At 36.8% G+C, this 21,665-nt stretch overlaps 1 protein-coding gene across 10 annotated transcripts in view; it reads right to left on the bottom strand.

The window, feature by feature from the left end:
• The window catches only part of COL14A1 (collagen type XIV alpha 1 chain), a 389,701-nt gene that overhangs the window by 170,741 nt on the left and 197,295 nt on the right, over positions 1–21,665 (bottom strand). For all 10 annotated transcript variants that reach the window (XM_035277299.3, XM_035277297.3, XM_054246787.2 and 7 more), the window contains 9 exons: positions 20,735–20,890; positions 19,771–19,890; positions 18,128–18,292; positions 13,804–13,965; positions 10,886–11,037; positions 9,629–9,758; positions 7,936–8,081; positions 5,016–5,145; positions 1,113–1,252 (listed from right to left, as the gene is read on the bottom strand). In XM_035277299.3, coding sequence (XP_035133190.3) covers positions 1,113–1,252; positions 5,016–5,145; positions 7,936–8,081; positions 9,629–9,758; positions 10,886–11,037; positions 13,804–13,965; positions 18,128–18,292; positions 19,771–19,890; positions 20,735–20,890 — 1,301 coding nt within the window. The remainder of the gene's footprint in view (positions 1–1,112; positions 1,253–5,015; positions 5,146–7,935; positions 8,082–9,628; positions 9,759–10,885; positions 11,038–13,803; positions 13,966–18,127; positions 18,293–19,770; positions 19,891–20,734; positions 20,891–21,665) is intronic.

Here is a 21,665-nt window from a genome sequence, read left to right on the forward strand (position 1 = left end):
GCAAATTTGTACTTACTGCCTGTCTGTTACAGGAAGCATTCTGTAAAATATTGCTTGGCTTTAATTTTAGAAAACAGTTTGTCTCTGTATGTAAAAACACTTGCTTTATTTGGTCAGAAAATAGAAATGATTCAATCTAATATATTTCCCTCTTTGTCTTCACTTACTGGACCAAGATTAGGGAAAATAAAATAAAAATAACCTCACTATTTTGCTAAAACACATTTCCAAGGAAAAGCTTTTTCTGAAAGTATTAGACATGGCATCCAATAAACTGTATCTTCATGGGTTTTAACAAGTACCATTGTTTGAAAGTACTTCTCAGACAAAATTTGAATTATTTATTTGTTAAATTTAGGCTTATCTAACTAGAACCTTCCAGATGCCAGTTTACTTAAAAGCAGAAGGATGAACTAGACAACGGTGACTTTGTTTCTAGTTCAATGCTTCCATGAACATACATCCTCCCCACCCGCATTCCTTGTGGCAGACTGCATTTTCCAGGGACGGCCACATCACTGCATATCTTCTTCTCTGTATGCTTCTCCAATCCTGTGACTGACATGTCTCCCACCACAGGTGGGATCTGTGTTTCTCCCCACCTATAAATCTGGGCAAAGCTGGTGACATCTCATACCAGTGGAATGTGATAGAGGTGATATAAAGTGAATTCAGAGTCTGGGTCATCAATGGTGATACAGCTTCTACTTAGCGCTCTCTCTCTCTCTTTGGACATGTGTTATGGGACTCCTGAGCCAACTCCCCTGAAGCTGCAGGCTGAAGGCATCATATGAAGAGGCTAATTAGCGATATGGAGACCTGCTCCAGCTCCTGGCTATTCCATTCTCCCCAGACCAGGTACCAGACACATGAGTAAAGAAGCCATTGAGACAGCTCCAGCTCCAGTCACTATCTGGCTCTAACCTCACTGGGGAGCACCCCTCCTCCAGGATAACTGCAATCCACACCCCAATTCCTGACCTACAGGAACTATGAGAGACAATAAATAATGACTACTATTTTAAGCCACTAGGCTTTGAGATGATTGGTTATGTAGCCATAAATAACTAGCACCCCACCACCTAAAAGATATGTTATATTCTAGAACTTACCTCATTGATTTCAGTCCCATCTGCATTGTTATATACAATTCGATAACCATTGATCTGTCTTGATGTGGGGTCCCAGGTTATTCGAGCACTGTTAGAGCCAACATTGGAGATTCTCAGGTTTCTTGGTGGACTTAAAGCCACTTGACAGTAAATGGAATAGAAAATAATTAAAATGTCAAATAACATACATGTTAAAAGGATCTTTGACTTCCAGAAATCAAAGAAACTGCATCTTTGACGTCTAAACTATTTACATATGAAAAGTGTCATCCAGATAACAACTTGTAATAACACTGAAATAACCAGTGTATTGTCTCATAAAAATCAATAATGTTCTCTAATTAGCAAAGGAAAAAGTTTTCTTTGTAGAGAATAAATAGCAGTAATAAGTTATATATGGTTAGAGATAAATAAGATTTAGGTAAATTTTCTGTGCTTATCACCCTATCCTGATGTAAGTAAGAAATCTAATGGATTTTAAAAAATTAACTTGAAATAAAATTTTAGCTAGTCCACTCAATTACCATGTGACTCTGGCAAAGTCACTCTACTTCTCAGCTCCACAATTTTCCACACGTTAAATGATATTCTCATCTGCCATTTCCACGTTAGTATCTAGTAGGCAACTCCAACTTAACCAGTCCAAATGGAATCACTGACTCTTGATACCTTTCCCTATTCCCTCCTCCCTCAATCTTCCCCTCTGAGAAAATGTAAATTCTGTTGTTCCCACTGACCAGGTCAAGAACCCTGGAGCCATCCTGGATTGCTCTTTTTCTCACAACCCACTTCTAACCCATCATCCAGGTATGATCCCTTCCATACATATCCAGAGCTGACTCCTTCTCTTCACCTCCACCGCTACCATCTTGGTGGAAGCCACTATCCTCTCTAGGCTTGGATTTTTGCCATGGTCTCCCAGCCAATCTCCCAACTTCCATCTTCCTCCTACAATTAATATAATTATTCTTGAGCAAGCAGCCAGAGTGCTTCTTTTAAAATGTCAGCCAGGTAATTTCACTCCTCTGCACAAAACCTTCTAAATGGCTCCCAACTCCCTCAGCATAAACCCACAGTTCTTAGAACAGTCTTTTTTCTTTTCATCTTTTTTTTTTTTTTTTTTTGAGACAGAGTCTTGCTCTGTCATCCAGGTTAGAGTACAGTGACAAGATCTCAGCTTATTGCAACCTCCTCTTCCCAGGTTTAAGTGATCTTCGTGCCTCAGCCCCTGGGTAGCTGGGATTACAGGCATGCATCACCACACCTTGCTAGTTTTTGTATTTTTGATAGACAGGGTTTTACCTTGTTGGTCAGGTTGGTCTTAAACTCCGAACCTCAGGTGATCTGCCTGCCTCAGCCTCCCAAAGTGCTGGCATTACAGGTGTGAGCCACTGCAGCCAGCCTAGAATGGTCTTTATGGCCCTACATGACTGGCCTGCTGCCATTTCACTGTTCCCATCTCCTACCACTCCATGCCTTTTCCATGCCACTGGTTGTGACTAGAACCTGCCATGCATCCTCATACATAGGTCACTGCACTTGCCTCCAAGGCTCTTCCCCCAGATATTCACATAGCTGGTTTCTTTGCCTCTTTCAGGTTTCTGACCATACGCCTTCTTGGTGAAGCTTTCTATGATCATCTTATGTAAAACAGCTCCTCCACCCCATACTACCTGTCTCCTTCTTCTGCTCTAATTTTTTTTCACTGTATATTTCTGATTTGCTGTCTCTCTCCCTCAGTATATTGGAATCTCAGGGGGTTAGACAATTTGGTTACATTTTGTTCCCAGATCTACCCCAAATATAGCAAGTACTCAATAGACATTCATTGAATCAGTGGATAATTATTTGACCTGAATAAATCTACAGTGGCTTTGTGAGACAAATAACAATAAACATCTTACTATTGCTTTAAAGTTAAAGAGGTATTGGTATTTCTGCAGATTCCTAACAGTCAATATAGCTTTTTGAACCTCTTCAAGGACCCCCTTCTAATTCAACAAATTAACAATTGTCCATAACTTTTGACAATTTCATGAGCCTTATACAGGTTTATAGTAAAAATAGTTAACATTTATTGAGCGTTTTCTATAAGTCTGACACAGAACATATGTTACCTTATTAAATTCTTATATTAGAATGCAAGGATAGAGTTTCAATTATCCCCTTATAATTGATCACAAAATTGAAGTAACTTGGCCGAGGTCCCAGTTAGTAGGAACTTGAAGAGCATTAGAGTTTAACCTGGACGATTGATTAACTGATTCCAAAGCCCATGATATTAACCAAGATGCTAATTTCTCCTCTCTCTTTCTTTCTCTTGATCACACTCTCTCACCCCGTTTCAGTGCTGATAGAGCCAGCAAAGCAAAAAACTTGAAGACAAATCATGACAATCATCAGCCACAGTCATGAAGCATGTTTCCTAACCTCAAAGCCCAGATCTTTCATTAATTCAATACATACTGATTCTTTGACAATAAAGATCTTGTAGGAGTTAGTGACTCTCTTAATAATTAAAGTGCTAGAGAGAAAGTGTAGAAAAGATAAAAAAAGCAATATAACTAAGTAGTGTGCACATGTGGCTCTAAATTTTTCTGGAATTCCATTACATTTGGTAATATGATTACCAAATTAGTAAGTATTCCTTTAATAGAATAACGTCTAATTTACTTAGTAGATAAAAATGCCAGTCTCAAGAACAAGTATCTAGGATATCATTTTTTAGGACCTTTTTGCTCATCATGGGATGGAGTTGTACATATTTTTAATCAGTATAAAGAAGTGTACACTCTGAGTGAAACAGAGATGGGCTGTTGGGGAAAGCTTCTCTTTCAAATGGTTAAGAGTCCAAGAATTTACTTATGTGGTAGACGCTTTCTAGCATGATTCGTTTCTTTTCCTTCTCTTTCTTGGGCTCTCCCAGAGTTTTTGTTTGTTTCTTTATTGTTTTAATTACATTGGTCTTTCTCTGAAGAGCGAGAGCAACATAGCCTTGCCTAACAAAGAATGGATATGTACAAACTTCTTTACCGTGAAACTTCCATTATGTTTTCCCAAATAGAATCTTAAAGAGAAAGGTATTGTAGAAATTGTGCTATTCATCTCCCTCCAAGTCTAGGAGAAAAGTCATAAGCAAGACCCCACGTCTCCCTGTACTTTCTTATGTTTCAAAAGATCATAAATAGAGCCATAATTTAATGGTATGTGGTATTATTAGTATGCCATAGTAATATTTCATTTATCTCATATTTTTAAAATAAATACATTTCCCAAAAAGTATTAGGAATTCCCTATATTTAGCCAAAATTAGCCTTACCAATAAAATTTTTACTCAATTAAAAACAAATTACAATAGTAATAGCCTCAGATAAAGACAGCAAAGATTTTTAGGAAAAAAGGTTTGTTAATTTTAAAATGAGTGGAAAACAAACAGATCTTCAGTAACGATGTCCTGTTTTCACATATACTACTGTATTTAATCTTAAATCAACCGTATGCTGTAAGATTATTTTTCCTTCATTTATATAATCAAAAAAAGTTACATCACTCACTCATTGCCACCTAGCTAAAATATGAGTTCAGCTGAGATTCCCATCTCAGCTGCTATCTTGCAAAGTCTACACTCTTCCCTCTATATTCTGACCCACATTTGAATTTAGACAAAGAAAGACATAGGTGGAGTTTTCTGGAGGATGCTAATCTTCAGTTCTAGCATCCATATCATTCATAATAATACAAGATATAAGAAACACATTTCCTTGTCCTAAATAGAATATGAGATTTTAAAATTACAATTAGCTTTTAAGAGGTTTCAACCTAAACTAGTAGTTTCAATTCAGAATCCCAACAGTCATGTGGGCTTTTACTACAACATCTCATCTGAATGGCTGTGCTGCTCACATGTTGTTTCTTGTCCCGTAACAGGATCGCTGGCCTCTTCCCCAAACATGGCATAAACTGTGACTGTGTATTCTGTATTGGGCAACAACCCACTCAATTCAATATCCGTGTGGGTCTCTCCAATTTTCATCTGAAAAGAACACATGTTGTTAGATCATTTGCCAATGCATATTATTAATGCTGATCAGCATGGCACTGAACAAAGGTGAGACTTCATGGGATAAGACTTTAGTCTCCTCACAACCCCTTCATCAAACAGGCTTCAGTCATAATTTTCAAATTGTCCCATGTCATTTTATATTAGGAACAGATATTATGGAACCATATAAGTCGAAAAGTACCGTGTGAGCTGTGAGGATAACTCTTTACATCTGGACAAACGGCAACTACAGCCAGAATAACGATGTTGAGTATACGCTCCCCAGGAAAGGGTGGGTGGGATTGAATCAGAAACATTCTCTAGAGACTGTAAACTCCAGGCCAGTGTGCTGGAGGCAAGGCCAAGTGGGCATCTTTCACTATTTGGCTAATTCTAACCAGTGCTCTGGCCAGATGCCCAGTTTTTGCTTCGAACTCAATGAAGCTGGGCCAGTTTTGTGGCCCCATTCAACAAGGGAATTCATGCTGTTGAATTGCAAGTTACTTTCAGTATTCAGAAGAGATCAACTCACTTTGACACCCAACTTGGCAATTTGCTGTTTTGATTCTTGAACACCTTTCTGACCCTTGGATTCAGTCAAACTAGCCAACATTCTCAGTTGTGTGACAATAATAGTGTGATAGGACAGTTTTACATTTTGGAAGAAATAAAAAATCTACAGGCACATGACTGCCGGTGTTAATCATCAAGTTAAAATTTTGAATTTTGGACTATCTCAATATGTGTAACAAACATACAGAAAATAATATAATACACACCAAGGTACCCATTACTCAAAATGGATAAATATCAAATTTTTGTCATGTTAACTTCAGATTTTATATTTTTAAAAACTAATACATTCAGATAAAACAAAAGGTCTCTCTCGTTCTTTCTGTTCACCACCTACAGCCTGAGGTTGACGTGTATCTTACTGCTGCATTTTTGTACTTCTGTGTGTGTATAGATATATCTGTTAACAATATATGATCCTGTATGATTAACAACACACATAATGGAACCATATCAACACAATCTTTTTCTGTGTTAATATGTTTTGAGATTTATCCATGTCGATACACAAGGACAAAGTTGACATCATGAATTCCTTTACGGTATTCTTTTCTATAAATATACCACTACTTTCCATCCCTCTATTAAGAGGCATGTTAGTTGTTTGCAATGTTTTATTTCAACCAAGTGCCTGCACTGAAAAATACTTGCAAGATGTTTCCCTGTGATACATTTCCAAAAGTATATATCTTCAATAGGATGAACTATTTCAAAATATCCTCCAAAGCAGCTGTACCACCAGCAGTTACAGGAGTGACTGTCTTCCTATGTGATTATGAGTATACAGTATTATGAGACTTTAAATTTTTTTTGCTGATTTACTGATTATAAACTACTATTTCTTTAATTTTTTCCTCTTTCATAGAGAGGCTGAGCATCTTCTCAGCACCATTTGTAAATCTCTCTTTTGTCAAAATAATTTAGATCAACTTTAAATTCAAATAGGCAAAAGCCACCTAAGCCTTGGAAATAAGAAGACATTTGTTACCAATACTCTGTTCTTGATACTCAGACTCACCATATTTTCAACCCTAAAGATTTCAGTCATCAGAGACAGGCTTTATACAATTTTAGACAATCAAGTTTTCTGAACTGCTTTGCTTATTAAACCCCACCTGCCTGGTCAATACACATCCTTTTCATTCCTTAAATGTCTGCATTGTCACTATTGTCCCCTACACATTAAGAATAAGGACTAAAATATTTGAAAGTCATTTCAAGGTCAAAGCTTCATCATTTAAAATGGAATAAATTTTAAAAATTTGCATCGATGAGGTATGTTTATCTACCACTAAAATTAGTAAGGAAAAACTTAACTCAGTGTATACAGAGAAAACAGTCATTTATGCACCACATATAGCAAAATATATAACATTTCTCTAGAGCCATTTGGCAATACTGAGTATAAACCTTAATAATTTGCCTACCCCTTGAAAAACAAACTCTATTTCTAGGAATTTATCCTAGGGAAATAATCAAACAATTATGCAAGACATATGTTAGGTATATTCACAAAAGCATTATTTATATAGCAAGCTATCTAAATGTCCAATAAGACAAGATGGATTAAACATGACCTGTTCAGGCCAGGCGCGGTGGCTCACACCTATAATCCCAGCACTTTGGGAGGCTGAGGCAGGTGGATCACGAGGTCAAGAGATCGAGACCATCTTGGTCAACATGGTGAAACCCCGTCTCTACTAAAAATACAAAAATTAGCTGGGCATGGTGGTGCATGCCTGTAGTCCCAGCTACTCGGGAGGCTGAGGCAGGAGAACTGCTCAAACCTAGGAGGCAGAGGTTGCGGTGAGCCGAGATTGCACCATTGCACTCCAGCCTGGGCAACAAGAGCGAAACTCTGCCTCAAAAAAAAAAAAAAAAAAAAAAACATGACCTGTTCAAACCAATAGTAGAATACTATGGGTGTATACAATGACTTTGTAAAATATTCTTTAATAACATGGAAAGAGATTCACAATAAATAAAATGAAAACAGTAGGCTACAAAACCGTTTGTTGCATTAAAAATGCATTGACAAAAACTTAACTAAATGTTAACAATGGCTATCTCTTGGTGGTGGGATTACAAGTGATGTTTTTTCTTTTTGCTAATCTGATTTTTCTAAATTTTATACATTAAATTTTTACAATAAAATTTTATTTAAGAAAATGAAAGATTCTAGGACTGTAGTAGGTAGCAGGTGGTTACCTCCTTTTCATCCCCAGCCAGACCCTCTGTTAGAGGAGCGTAAAGGATCAGGTAACCCGAGGCTCCAGGCACTGCATCCCATTTGACTCGCATGCTATTCTCAGTCACATCATACAGTAGAAGGTCGGAAGCCATGGGTAAAGCAACTGCAAGAGATGTTTTTAAAATTGTTCAGCCACTTATATATGTGTCTTTGAGAAAAATGAAATTATCAAGAAATAAGATTGGCCATATTTGAGGGGAAGGGAGAAAGGGATTAAGAATAAATTGGAAGTTCCTGGGTTAAACAATGCTGATGAAAAAACAGGAAATGTTGTTTTCGAATATGATTCTAGATCCTCCATAATGTGGCCCTACCTACTCTTCTAACAATGTCAAGTTTAGGACTTTACTGACATTTGCAGCTCCTTGTACACACATCTATGGGACTGCTTACAGCCCTTCATTGCACTAATCTGTTTGCATGTCTTTGGTTTGCATCCCCATCCCCTACTACACTAAAACATCTTTGTTCATTCATTCATTCATTCATCCATCCATCCATTTTGAGATCTGTTCTTTTTCTCTCATCCAGGCTGGAGCTCAGTGGTGCAATCTTGGCTGCAACCTCTACCTCCTGGGCTCAAGCAATCCTCCCACCTCAGCCTCACAAGTAGCTGGGACCACAGCTGCATGCCACCATGCCCAGCTAATTTTTGCATTCTTAATAGAGACTGAATTTCACCATGTTGCCCAGGCTCACTGAAACATCCTTGCGAATAAGGATTGTCACGAAAATATTTCTGCAAAGGGCATTAACACTCATCTGACAGATTGTTGCTAGGGATAAATACAACAAAGTATAAAGAGTGATAATCACAGTGCCTAATGCATTGTGATTAGTCTTGATAGACTTATATCTCTAGTAGTATATTATGTATGCTAATACAATATTGATATAAATAGAGAGCATTTGGTAAATATGGTCTATCATAATCTAATGAGTCAGAATCATTTATTTTTGACTTACAACTATTTACCAAGTTAACTCAATCTGATAGAAGACTGTTATTTTCTATCAGAGACAGATTTTTTAGAGGAATTTTGCATAGTGCCTCACATGTAATAGGAACTCAGGTAAAGTTAGAAATGATTACAATATGTTTGATATTTTTTAAAAATATTATCTGTTCTCATGATTCTGTGTGCACGCACATGCATGTATGTTATGTGTGTATGTTGACATGTTTGTTATTATGATCCTCCCCAGGGAGGGAATTATTAGTATTCAGAAACTTGTTTCGCCTACAGTGATATGAACCATAAAGACAGTGCTAACATAATTTCCTTGCCATTCTACTGGGCAGGAGAGCTGTGGAGTTTCTTCTCTACTTCTACTCACAAATTTCAGCACAGTTCTTGGTTCATAATAGGCATTTACTAAATGCTTATTTAATAAATGAATGAATTTTTTGTACTCCTCACCACCAAGATTGCTTTTAAGCCTATCAGAGATTTATAACATCCTTTTCAAGATGTAGCATCTGCAAGACTACAGCCCTAGCATGGACCTGTACCACCTATAGCACGACAAATGTCTTCTACGAATGTGATTCACAATGGCTATCGACACAACCTGAGCAGAATATCATTAAGAAAGGCTCCCTACGCAGCACTCCACAAAGTTAGAAGTGGGGTAGAATTAAATACGTACGTGTAGTTTCAGTTCCCCGTAGGCCTTCACTAGCAGTGTGGGCATATATTGCAAAGACTGCTATCTGATATTCAGTTAAAGACATCAAGCTTTTCAACACCGTGGAAGATACACTTCCATCTACCACCACCTGTTTAAAGGACAGTTTGAGTAATGAGAGTATGAAATATCTTACACACAGAATTGAAATCAAAAAGTGAAAATCTCTCCAGCAAGGACATTTCTTTGAATATTTTCTTGCTTGTGTCACATCCTCCTTTCCACTGTAGCAGTCAACTCTCCGAATTCCTAGATGAAGTGATGTACCTTTTATGGAATCTGTCCAGAAGTCCCTTATTAATTCATATTGAATAGAAATAATTGTGTCAATGCCAGGCTAATTATTATCCTATTCACATCCACTTAATAACAGTAAACATGATATTTTTCCATAAAGCACTGGGAAGCACTTAAAAGATTTATTAGTCATGAAAAATAAAAGAATCATTGGAAGCGCTCAGATTTTTTTTTTTTTTTTGGTCCAAATGATTTAAGACTCCACAAGCTACTTCTCAAACACTTAAAAAATATCACAACTCCTACCATAATACAGAACATTGTGAAATATACTGAGGTCAATCAGAGGTTAGAATAACAAAAAGAAAGGGGAATTTCATCATGTTTTAACACATTCCCTGTGAATTGCGGTATCAAAGGTAGGAAATGAGAAGGATCTAACCATCTGGCAAGAGGTGTTCTCACCTGTGTTGGCGAAGCCGTAAAAAATGCTGGCCACAGCTGCCTTATTATGGCTTTTCCATTGCACTAATCCCTACAAATGTCCAGGAAACTCCAAGCCTTGGAGGACTAGTGCATTATATGACCACATAATTTGGAATGTACAGACTTCACTAAGACAGAAAGCTCAGACCACTTTCAAGTAGCAAGAATGTACAAATAGCAAAAAGGGTATGGCCAGATAATTAGCTACTGATATCTTTAACTCAGAACTTATTAACTTTAAAAAGAAAAATAAGTTGCATTAGAAATTCATACCTGACCAGTTCTGAGTGTTATTTGGAGACACGAGAGAAGATGTAATTGCTACAACTCAGAGATGTGCGAGAACAATATGAACAAGTGGAAATGTATTTCAGTCAATTTATTTAAAATGTCTGTGACAGAATAATCTTATATTTCTATTTCTGCCTGTTCTCACTACTGTAGAAGACCTGAGAGAATGAAAAGAATGGCTTAAAAATGCTCTCTTCTTATTACCTCATCTGGTTTTCCACCCCTGGTAGGATAATACACAACTCTGTATTTTTCCACATTTCCTGGGGCGTGAGTCCAGTTAACCATAAAGCTTCTGGCAGTGACTTCAGAAGTAATCAACTCTGTAGGCGGCCCAATGATGGCATGGGCTGAGGCTAAATTAAAGAAAGACATCAAATAAACCTCTTACCCAAAGTTATTTCTTATGAATCTAAGACATCCCATTAGACAGAAATAAACATTGATTTTATGCTGCCTCTAAGATATTTCTCTTTAGATAAGTTGATTCAGTTATTCATTTGTTCATTCAAGCATTTAAATGTCTATTAGGTGCCAGGTACCATGCTAAGTTCTGAGGAGACCAAACTTAAATAAGACAGTTCTTGACTCCAGAGAACTTTCTTAAATTGAGGTCATTGTTGTGAATGATAGAAACAAATATTAGCTAAACGTGTGTATTGGAAGGTATCCTTCAGAGTCTTTAGAAGTTTCATCTCATTTACTTCTCCCAAGTTCCTATTACTGTTCACTCTTTGTATGTGTGAAAACCAAGGCACAGTGAAGTTAGCTAACCTGAGCAGGGTCTCACAGTATCAGAGTTAACATTGATATCTGGGCTTGACACAAGAGTCTGTATTTTAAAGCATCAGAGAAGACAGCCTCTGTACTAAAAATTTTAATTCAACAAGTGACTAATACCTAAAACTTTAAAAAAAAGAAAAAGAAACTAACGTATGCTAAATGCCTACTATGAGCACTATGTAAGCAGTGTGTGTACATGGGTTACACATGTTAAAGCAAATGATTCTATAAAAATTCAGGACCTGCAAAATCTAAGTGGGGGGGAACACAATATGTAAATAATAATAAAGAGGTTAAACTTTAGAATTTCTCACCCTTTAAGGGCACTTGCTCAAAGGGACTTTAATAATCTCAATTTTTAAAATACTGTTTTGAACACTAACTATGGTCAGGAACTTCACTACATGCTGATCATCAACCACATGTAGAGTATTTTGGAAAAGCTGAGCTCTGAAGTAGCCTCACTTTGAAGCTCAGAGAAATGTATTCAGGATCTTACTGCTTGGATGCCCAGCCCAGCCCCAAGAGATCTAGCCTGGGGAAGGGAGAATAATGACAGAGAGAAGGACATGTGGCCAGAAAGAACCATTTCACACTGGTTCCAACAGAGGCAGCCAATAAAACCAGACCCTTAAAAGAAGACTTGGATACTACTCTCTTCTCAGATTACATTTCTATAAGCCAAGTGTAACTTACAGACCAATGATATTGTGAGGGGCAAGGGCTAAAAATCCATGATGAATTTGCTCCCAGAAAGAGAAGAGCTGTGCTTTACTCTATTCCTTTTGCTGAGTATAACTCTGGAAATTATATAAAAGACAAGCATAAGAAGACACTGAAAAGGGAAGAGAAGAAGGTCAATGAGTGCAGAACTACAGGACTCAGTAGCTCCCAGTGGAGAGTTCCTCTTCTTTTTACTAATATATCCCAGACATGGAGCTAAAGTGTCTGGCAACCTAGAAACACCAACAGATACAGACTAAAAATCACTCACAAAATCTGCCCCCTCTAGCAAAGGACAAGGAAATGGCCAGCGTACCAAGATTGAAACTTTAAAAACATTTTTGGCAATAACTGTTCTACTGCAGACAAACAACACGGAAAAAAAACATGGCCACACCTTCACCCATGCCAGCAAAGGCCTAGTGGGAAGCCAAAATTTCCATCCTTTCTTGGCTGTAACAGGGTGCCCTAACATCCACCCCAACCCCCTCATGCCAGCCAGGATGGTGTGAGAGGTCAAGTAGAGAAGAGATATTCATCCCCAACAGGTGGTAATGAATCTTTTCCCCTACAATCCTATCTAAGATATCAAGGGAGACTCCATGAAGCGCCTGCCTGGACCCCCAACTCCACCTGGAATTAATGAGGCGCCTCTCCCCCATCACTCTCTGATGGCGTCAGAGGAGACCCAGCAGTGAGCCAGGACTTTCACCACTTGTCCAGGAGCAAGGAAGCCACTCTTAATGAAAACTAAAGTAAACATGCAACTGGGATGTGATCCAGCCATTGTACTACTGGGCATTATCCCAGAGAAATGAAAACTTATGTTTGCACAAGAACTTCTACATGAACATTCACAGCAGCTTGATTCATCACCGCCAAAGGCTGAAAGCAACCCAGGTGCCCTTCAATGTGTGAATGGTTAAACAAACTGTGGCACATCCATACCATGGAATCTGACACTCAATTAAAAAGAAAGAGCTGTTGACACCTGCAACAATTTGGATGGATTTCCAGGGAATTCTCCCGCATGAAAAAGCCAGTCCCCGAAGGTTACATACCACATAATTCCATTCACATGATATTTTTGAAATGAAAAAGATTCGAGATGGAGTGGTGGTTTTCAAGGAATAGAGAGTGGGAGAGAGATATAAGTGAGGGTGACTATAAAAGGGAACAGGAGTGATCCCTGTGATGGAAATGTGCTGTATCTTGCCCGCATCAGTGACAAGTATCCTGCTTGTGATAATGTAATATAGTTTTATAAGTTTTTACCATTGGGGGAAACTAGTAAAAAGCGCACAACCTTTTTATGTATTATTTCCTACAAACTGTATTTGAATGTATAATTATCTTAAAATTAAAAGTTTAATTTTTTTAAAAGTATCTAAATGTAACATTACGGAGAAAATCATCTTGTGGTTAAAGAGTCCCTCCTTCACCCCCACAAAGCCTGCTAATATGCTCCCTTTTCTACTCTGACGACTCAGGTCATAGGAGAATAAGGGGTCTTCAGAAAGCCAACATGAAAAATGAAAAGAAGTTTCCCAACTGACGATAGACTTGTGCACGGTAATACTGACATCCACAGGACTGCTCTCTGTCACTCGTTTTACCTTTAATTTCTCTGTCCTGTTCTTCCACTCTAGAGCAGACGGTCCTCGTCAGACTCTCCACAACTGTGTGCATCAGGTCGAATTCGGCAACATTGTACACATGAGTGCTGTCTGGTTCAGAGGCGATCTCCTGCAGTTCATTCACATCCGCGTTTTTCACCCCTTACACAAAAGACAACAGGAGGATGGTGACCTTTATGACCCCTTGGAAAGAGTGACTGCATTAGGATTGGACTGACCCGGTCAATCTTCACTGCAGTCAAAGCATCATCTGCTACTTGTGTGTGCGTGTGTGTGTGTGTGTGTGTGTATGCTGTTTTAATAACTATTACTTCTGCAGTATTCATGCAAAACAGAAGTTAGTTTTATGAAGTCATCTCCCTATTAAGATGTATTGAGTAAAATTTATATCTAATTTTAAAATGATTCTACAACTGACTTTTTTGTAAAAAGCAATCTGACATGAAATGTTTCTCTTGAAAGTGGCAGATGCTTTTAACCAAATTTAAGACTGCAAGTCCACCAGAAGTGGGGAGGGTGACTGAAGCAGCCTTTCAGATGTTGGGCGGGTCCCAAGTGTCATTCATCAGGAGATAAGCACATAATCGCTTTCATCTTGTCAGTGGTACATATGCTCACTATTCCCTTTTTTTTGCTTATTTTCACTCTATATGAATAATTTGTTAATATCAGAACTATTGTTTTGTGTTATATAATAGACATAAGACTTAGCTATATTTTTCATCACATCAGTTTTTCATGTGTGTGCATTTTAAAGAAAATTTTATATAAATATTATATATTAACATATAATTATAATATGCTATAATTATGATTTTATATTTTTAAATATATAAAATTTTCAATCAAATTGTATTTCAATATAATTTAAATATTATATATATATATTATGTGTGTGTGTATATACACACACACACACATTTGAAATTATAATTATTATATAGCATTATGCCAAAGAGAAATCTAGGGAAAACTAATTTTTAACCCACTCAAATACAATTGGCTTTCTAGTAACCACTGTAATTTTACTAATGCAAATAGAAAATTTCTGGTCCTTCCACAGTATCTACTGAATTCCATGACTATAGGTCAAACACAAAGCTGGGTATCTGCAATACAGCGGTGACTAGAGTAGGACAGAAAGTAGTAAACATGAACCTTTAAAAAAGAGTGTGCTCACTGTGCCCCCAAGCACCATAGTAAGTGGTTTCCATATAATAACACCTTTAATCCTCACAACCAAACCTGTGAGTTTGGAACTATTGTTCCCCTATATCTACTGCCTCTCAGAAGACTGCGCATTAAAATGAGTAAACATTTACCAACAATGTTGGAGATAGAAAAGGAGAGGTATGAGGTGAAGTTTTAGGGATGTGATAGTAGATTTCCCTTCCCCAAGCTTCATCAAACAAGGAGAATTTCTTTATAATCCTCATCGTTTCAATCATCAGAGGGTATTAAAAGGAGGTACCATAGAAGCAAGGAAGAGAAATTACCTGGGGCAACATGAATTACTTCTTAGAAGACTGGCTCTGCCAATTAATTTATCTTTCAACCCCAAAGTACTGAGCAACAAAGCGTTAGTTGTCTCTGAACTATTTGCTTTAGGAGGTTGCAGGATAATAAATACTACTGATTTCCAGATAATTTTCAGAGAAGTCTAAATCCCATCTGGATGAATTTACTTAAAGTTTTGTTTAAAAACTCACCTACTCATCATTAACAAGAGCAGAAAGTGAAGAATAAGCACATAAATTAATCCTCCATTAGTTTAAGTCTTTTGCAGAGATTTCCTTTATTGGACAAAAGGATAGGAAAATAAATCTCTCCGATGGGTCTTGCCTGAAGGACTTAAACAATTGCTTCTAAAATGTACATCTGAATTAATATAACATTGAGTGCATGCTGATGCAGTGGTTTTTGTGCCAACAATGTTTTTCTGTGATATTCAGTTGAAACCAACAAGTTTAGACTTATAAAGGAATATTCTGGGAAAATTAGACCCAAATTTGCCTCTCCCTCACCTTTCCAAATAAAATAGTTTGACTGTTGCAATTGCACAGAAAAGAGAGGAAGTGGTCATCATGACTTTGGAGACGTTTGTTTTGTAAGGATTTTGCCTTGTTCATCTTTACACCCCAACAACCTCCACAATGCCTGACACACAGTATGTAAGCAAATACTTCTTGAATTAAGCATTCTCTAAGCCATATCGTGAGTAGCAAATTTAAGACGGAGTCTGAAGATTTTTTTTTTCCATTGATAACTCTAAAAGATGTCCTGTTAAATTTCAGGGTAAGAAATGTTCCTGCCAAGCAAATTTAACTCAACTCCTAAGACCAACTTCACATTCATCTTTAGAAGTGAAGTTACCACATAAGCTCATTTATTGACCATTTAAATTCCTGGGGTGTGCTAGTAAATGTGGTAAATATTTAACAGTCAGCTTTCTGCCCTGATTTGTAGTGTTTGCCAATTTCTGTAGAATAAATACCCCACCATAGCTTATTCCAAACTACCAATATGAGGTCACAGGATTCAGACTTGGGAAGAGATGTGCACAGTTGGCTCTTGCAACCTGGTATGAGCTGACTCCAGCACACCACTGAGCTACAACACCTACCTCCCCCACACTACACACACATGCACATACAATAACAAGGTTGTAATTCATCAAAACAAAGTTTGAACATAATACATTTTTTATTTTTTCCCTGGATTTCTTTTGTTCTTTCTTCTGTAAAGGAAAAACATAGCAGTAATGGCTGTATTACTATAGGATAATATACTTCACTTACTTGAATAACAACATATTTCTCTTATATGTATCTTTCATAAACATTTTTATTTTTAGTACTAAGGGTAATAATGCTATCTTAGAAACTCTTTAGAGAACTAAATTATTAAATAGCCATTTACTGGATGCTTTTTAAGGTCAAGCACTGGGATAGGGGATTAGAATGAAAAAGGGAAGAAGATTCAAGGAACCTCTGGGAACTCACTGCTTCGAGATGCTGTAGCATCCCTACAAAAGAAACAGGAGAGAACACCATAGTTTCCACAGCTCCTGCAGCTGTTCTGATGCTGTACTTGGCTACATACTAGCAGGAAACAAGTTCTGAAAAAATAATCCAAAACGTCCTCTGATGAAAAAAATATATATAAATAGGAGAACTTTTTAGGATGTTTCTCTAAGGGATAGAAACTTACCAATACACACAGAGGAGATATTCCCGTGGGCTTACCAGTAGTTCTCAACCCTGGAGAATGATTTTAAGGTACAGATCTGGGTATGGTTTTAAAACACATATTCCAAGGCCCCTTCTCCCTGGATAGTTCCATTTCATAGGAGTAGAATAATACTCTAAAATATGTATTTTTATACCAACACCCACTATAACTGGGTATGTAACACCAGGGTAGAGAGTACTCTGTTTTGATAGAAGTATCTCATGGAAAGTTCACAAAAGAAAAATGCACCATATTCTTGATAAATGCAGAAAGATAAATGCATTGATTTGGGCTAAAGATTGATCACAAATAAAATAATTAAATATGTAAAACATAATAAAAGGGACCATTCATGATAACCAATTTCAAATGTCTTCAGAACCCTGCTAAGGAATTTGCTGTTATATTTTGTTTTGTATTTCAGTGTTGCTTGGGAATCAGGCATTTTCTCCACTGAGAAAGTTTGTTGTTCTCTACCAAATAGAAGACCTTCTCATTGCCAAAGAAAATGTTAACATTTTAATCAACAGCAAAGTTACATCATCTAAATATTTTGTAGTTATTCTGGATGTGTGATATGTATATGTTTTTCTACACAAGAAGGATACCTTATAAAGAGTTAGTTTCAGATAAGAACTACTGCAAATCTTGAACTTTGTATCTTCTCTAAGTAGCTGCAGGATTCGAATTCCTTGAAAATAATAAATTGGATTCTTCCTGTACTACCAGGAAAGATAGCTATAAAGTGACCTTTAAGAGAAAGTCCTGACTTACTAAACAGTAACAAACATGTACCTGACCTTTGCATGCCACTTCATGCTTTTTGACACATTTTATATATGACACCTCACTTAGAAATCCTCATACCATGGGATACGTGACAGCTAGCATCATTCCCATTTTAAATGTAAGGAAGCTGGGCTCAGATAACAGGGCTGGTTATGACAAGGGCCAAAACTCAAAAGTGCTCAGGTCTCCTGGCTTTCACTGGAGTGCATTTCACATCACATATTGTTTTAAATGGTTGCGGGTCCATGCCCTTAGTTAAAACAAGACTATAAAGAATACATACCTATGGCAAATAGTTCTACACCAGACTCACGAAGGTTTCTAGATGGTGGAATAATGTCATCTTGGGATTTTCCATCTGTGATTAAAATGCCAATTTTGGATACTCCAGTCCTGGATCCTGCTTCTGGTTTGAAGCTATTTTCAAAAATGTAGTTCAAAGCAAGACCTTCGAGAAAACAAGGAAAAATAAACACCAACCATCTCTAATAAAAAGTCTCTTAATTCTCCAAAAGATAACCACAAGATGGGTAACTTATTGAGTCACAGGAGTTTTTATTACATGTGAATCTTCATTTTTAAAATAACCTTGTCCTTCACAGATTCAATGAGAAACTAAAATCCACCGGAATCAAGGTAATGAAAATAATTAAATACTGCATTCTTTCAGAAACTAGCATTTATAAAGAACACTGAATCCATGGCCAATTGATGATAATAGATCTTGCGATGTGTGCAAGCAGATCTGAACCTTTATCATTTAGGATGAAGCAAGAATACTCACACAATAGTGTGTTATCATTAGGTTTTCGATCTTGTTTGTGATATTCTAAAGAACCAAAAAATCCCTCCTTTGTTTTTTTAGGAGTAGAAGGGAAAAATCTAAAGTCCTTAATTGTACTCCTACCTTTTCAGTATGACACTTTCCACCCAGAAAAAAATGAGGAATGGTATAATATTGTTACAGGATTTGTGTTTAATAAATTGTTTGCTACATTAACAAAAATTCCATCAGATTTTGTCTCAATTTGGCAAAGCAATGATTAGGATTCTACTGGTTTACCTAAATTCAATAATAGCATCTACATTGCTTTATCTGAGCATCTATAATACGTGCCTGTGGTAGGCAATACAGGTTGAATATCCACTATTCAAAATCCTTGAGACCAGAATTATTTTGGATTTCAGGTATTTTTGGATTTTGGAATATTTGCATTATATTTTCTGGTTGAGCATCCCAAATCTAAAAATTCAAAACCTGAAATGCTTCGATTAGCATTTCTTTTTAGCATCATGTTGGCACTCAAACATTTTGGATTTTCAGATTTGGGATGCTCAGCCTGCATCATGTCCCAAGGTTAAAATCTGTACAAACCCCTTGTGATTGTGCCATACATGAATATAATGTAAATATTCTTATATTTATCATTCATCAAAAATACTGGTCAGCCAAATATCCATATTATTATTAATGGAGAGGATTCTGACTTTTCAAAAAATTATTCCATGCTATTTTCATAATAACTGATGATTGCAGAATAAGGGCAAAAAAAACCCATCTTCTTTGAAAATAAGAAGATATTTGATATTTGTTTTTATTTAAATACAGGGTGGAGGATGGCAGGAGGAGAAAAGTGGTGAAGAGATTAGCTGGCAAAGGTTAGACAGCTACTCCACTCTGTTGGTCTCAGGGTTTGCTTCATTTTCTGCTAGCCCCACCAAGCCCTTCCTGGGACATTGTAGTCACAGGGTAAAAGGAATGAGATACATAGCTTTTTACTCAATGCTGAGTTTGGGAAAACAGACATCAAAGAATCCTAAGTGCTGGTTTTATTAAAACATAACTCTTACAAAATGGAAAAATGAGGTAATACAATTATTCTTCAATAAGATACATTGTTGTAACATGGATTAAACAAAACATACCTGTTAATGTATTTCCTCCTTTATATGGGAGGTTTCGGACCGCTTCAATCACCTCATCTTTTGTGCTAAATGCATTCAAGTGCCATTCTATTCTGGGATCACCACTATACTGTGCAAGACCTGGAAAAAAAGAGTAGGACACTCACCAGGAATAATGGGTTACTCAAAAATCTAGTGGGCTACTCAAGAAACTAGAATGATGAAAGGCCTCATCTTTGCAACATTTTTTGCTTGGGGGTTGGCTATATATTTTCAAAAAGACTTGCTGACTAAGATCAATTAAAGGAATCAAGTTAGACATACATGGTGGTTGAGGGATTGTACATCTTTTCTAGTCATTTATAAATGAGCACCCAACTAGGTACTTGGCATTTAAAACAAAAAAACCTGATTATGTTTGTAGATAAAAGGTCTAGATTTATTCGTTGTTTATTCTCAAAGGAGTGATTTTTCTTGATGGCTATTTAAAAGTTAAACTAGGAAACTTTTTTTAATAAAGATTTATTATTTTTATTATGTGTAATATTGCTCAAAGATTTACAACTTTTTTGCTTCTTATCTGGGCTAGAAATAATTTGGCAAAGATTATCTTGTACTATAAAATGATTGCCAATTTTCTTAATTCAATATTTTCTAGTTTTAGCTATTTCTTTTAAATTAAAAGAAAACTGCTATGCAATAAATTCTTAAACCAGCTGTAACTTTAAAGTTTTATGATGATTATTATTATTAACCAAGATCTTGACTTTTCAGAAAATTAAAATATGTTCAATAATTGAATGACAGTGTCATTGCAAAAATTAGAAGGAATAAATATTTATTGATCCAAACATCTGCTTTTGGGACCATGAGTATCCTGCAATTCTGAAAGTCACTTTGATAAGGAGTTTTTTAAATTTCTTAAGCATTTTCCAGCAGTTTTTTACTGACAACTGACTGCCACTGCTAATAATAGAAATTATACCAATTCGTGTCTTCTCTGAGCCCACATCAAATGCTGTAACCAGGTTTTCCAAGAAAAGCCGAACCAGTCTGAAGTTGAATCTTCCAATACTCCATGAACCATCGACCAGGATTACAATGTCAGCAATCGCAGGAGTTTGACAGACAAATTTCACTTCTACAAAGCACACACCAGAAAAGCGCAAGTGTTACTGTTGAAATTCAGAAAGAGTGAGTCCAACCTATGTCTTTTAGACAACTTAGTGCTAAGAATACAAAAGAGTTCCCGTTAGAGCAGCCACCTTTTCACAACTCTTCCCTTAAATGTATTTTACTAGGAAAAAAAACCTGTGGTAATGGTTGGCAGTAGAGCTAGTGCTCTGGAAATAGGAAAATACTGGGCAGTTTCACGCCATCCTGGCAACTCAGCCTTCTGTGTATTTTAGAAAGCAATGTCTGTACAAAAGCATCCAGCTCTGGGCTTTCGCCTGTAGATTCTTTCCAGGAAAAGTCTTAGCAACACCAGTGTGTGCCTGTCAGCCAAGATGGGAAGATGGCCAGGAGGCAAAAAGCAAGTCTCCTATCCTGATAAATTTATGCTAGAGGAAGTGATAGGAAAGGAGAAATACAGACTCTCTGAATTCAAGGAAAAGTTACAGCTACGTATTTAATCAAAGAAAGGTCGAGAGACTTTTTCTAAAGCAGGAAGGGCTTTTGGAACAAGATAATTGGAAAAAGTCCAAATAGTTTCCCCAAAGTCAAATTTTTTTTGCATATTATGTGTATGTGACAGTACACTTTGTTCCAAAGATCATGTAAATAATTGATTTTTTAATGGCTCAATTAGGACTGAGGAAAAAGATTCAGAAGAGGATGCCCAGTGGCCATGGTACCTATGTTTTACCATCAAAGAAGGCCCCACCTGCAGCAATGCTGGGGAAATGCAGAGGGCA

This window comes from Callithrix jacchus, chromosome 16 (genome assembly GCF_049354715.1).
Source record: "Callithrix jacchus isolate 240 chromosome 16, calJac240_pri, whole genome shotgun sequence".
Taxonomy (NCBI): Eukaryota; Metazoa; Chordata; class Mammalia; order Primates; family Cebidae; genus Callithrix; species Callithrix jacchus.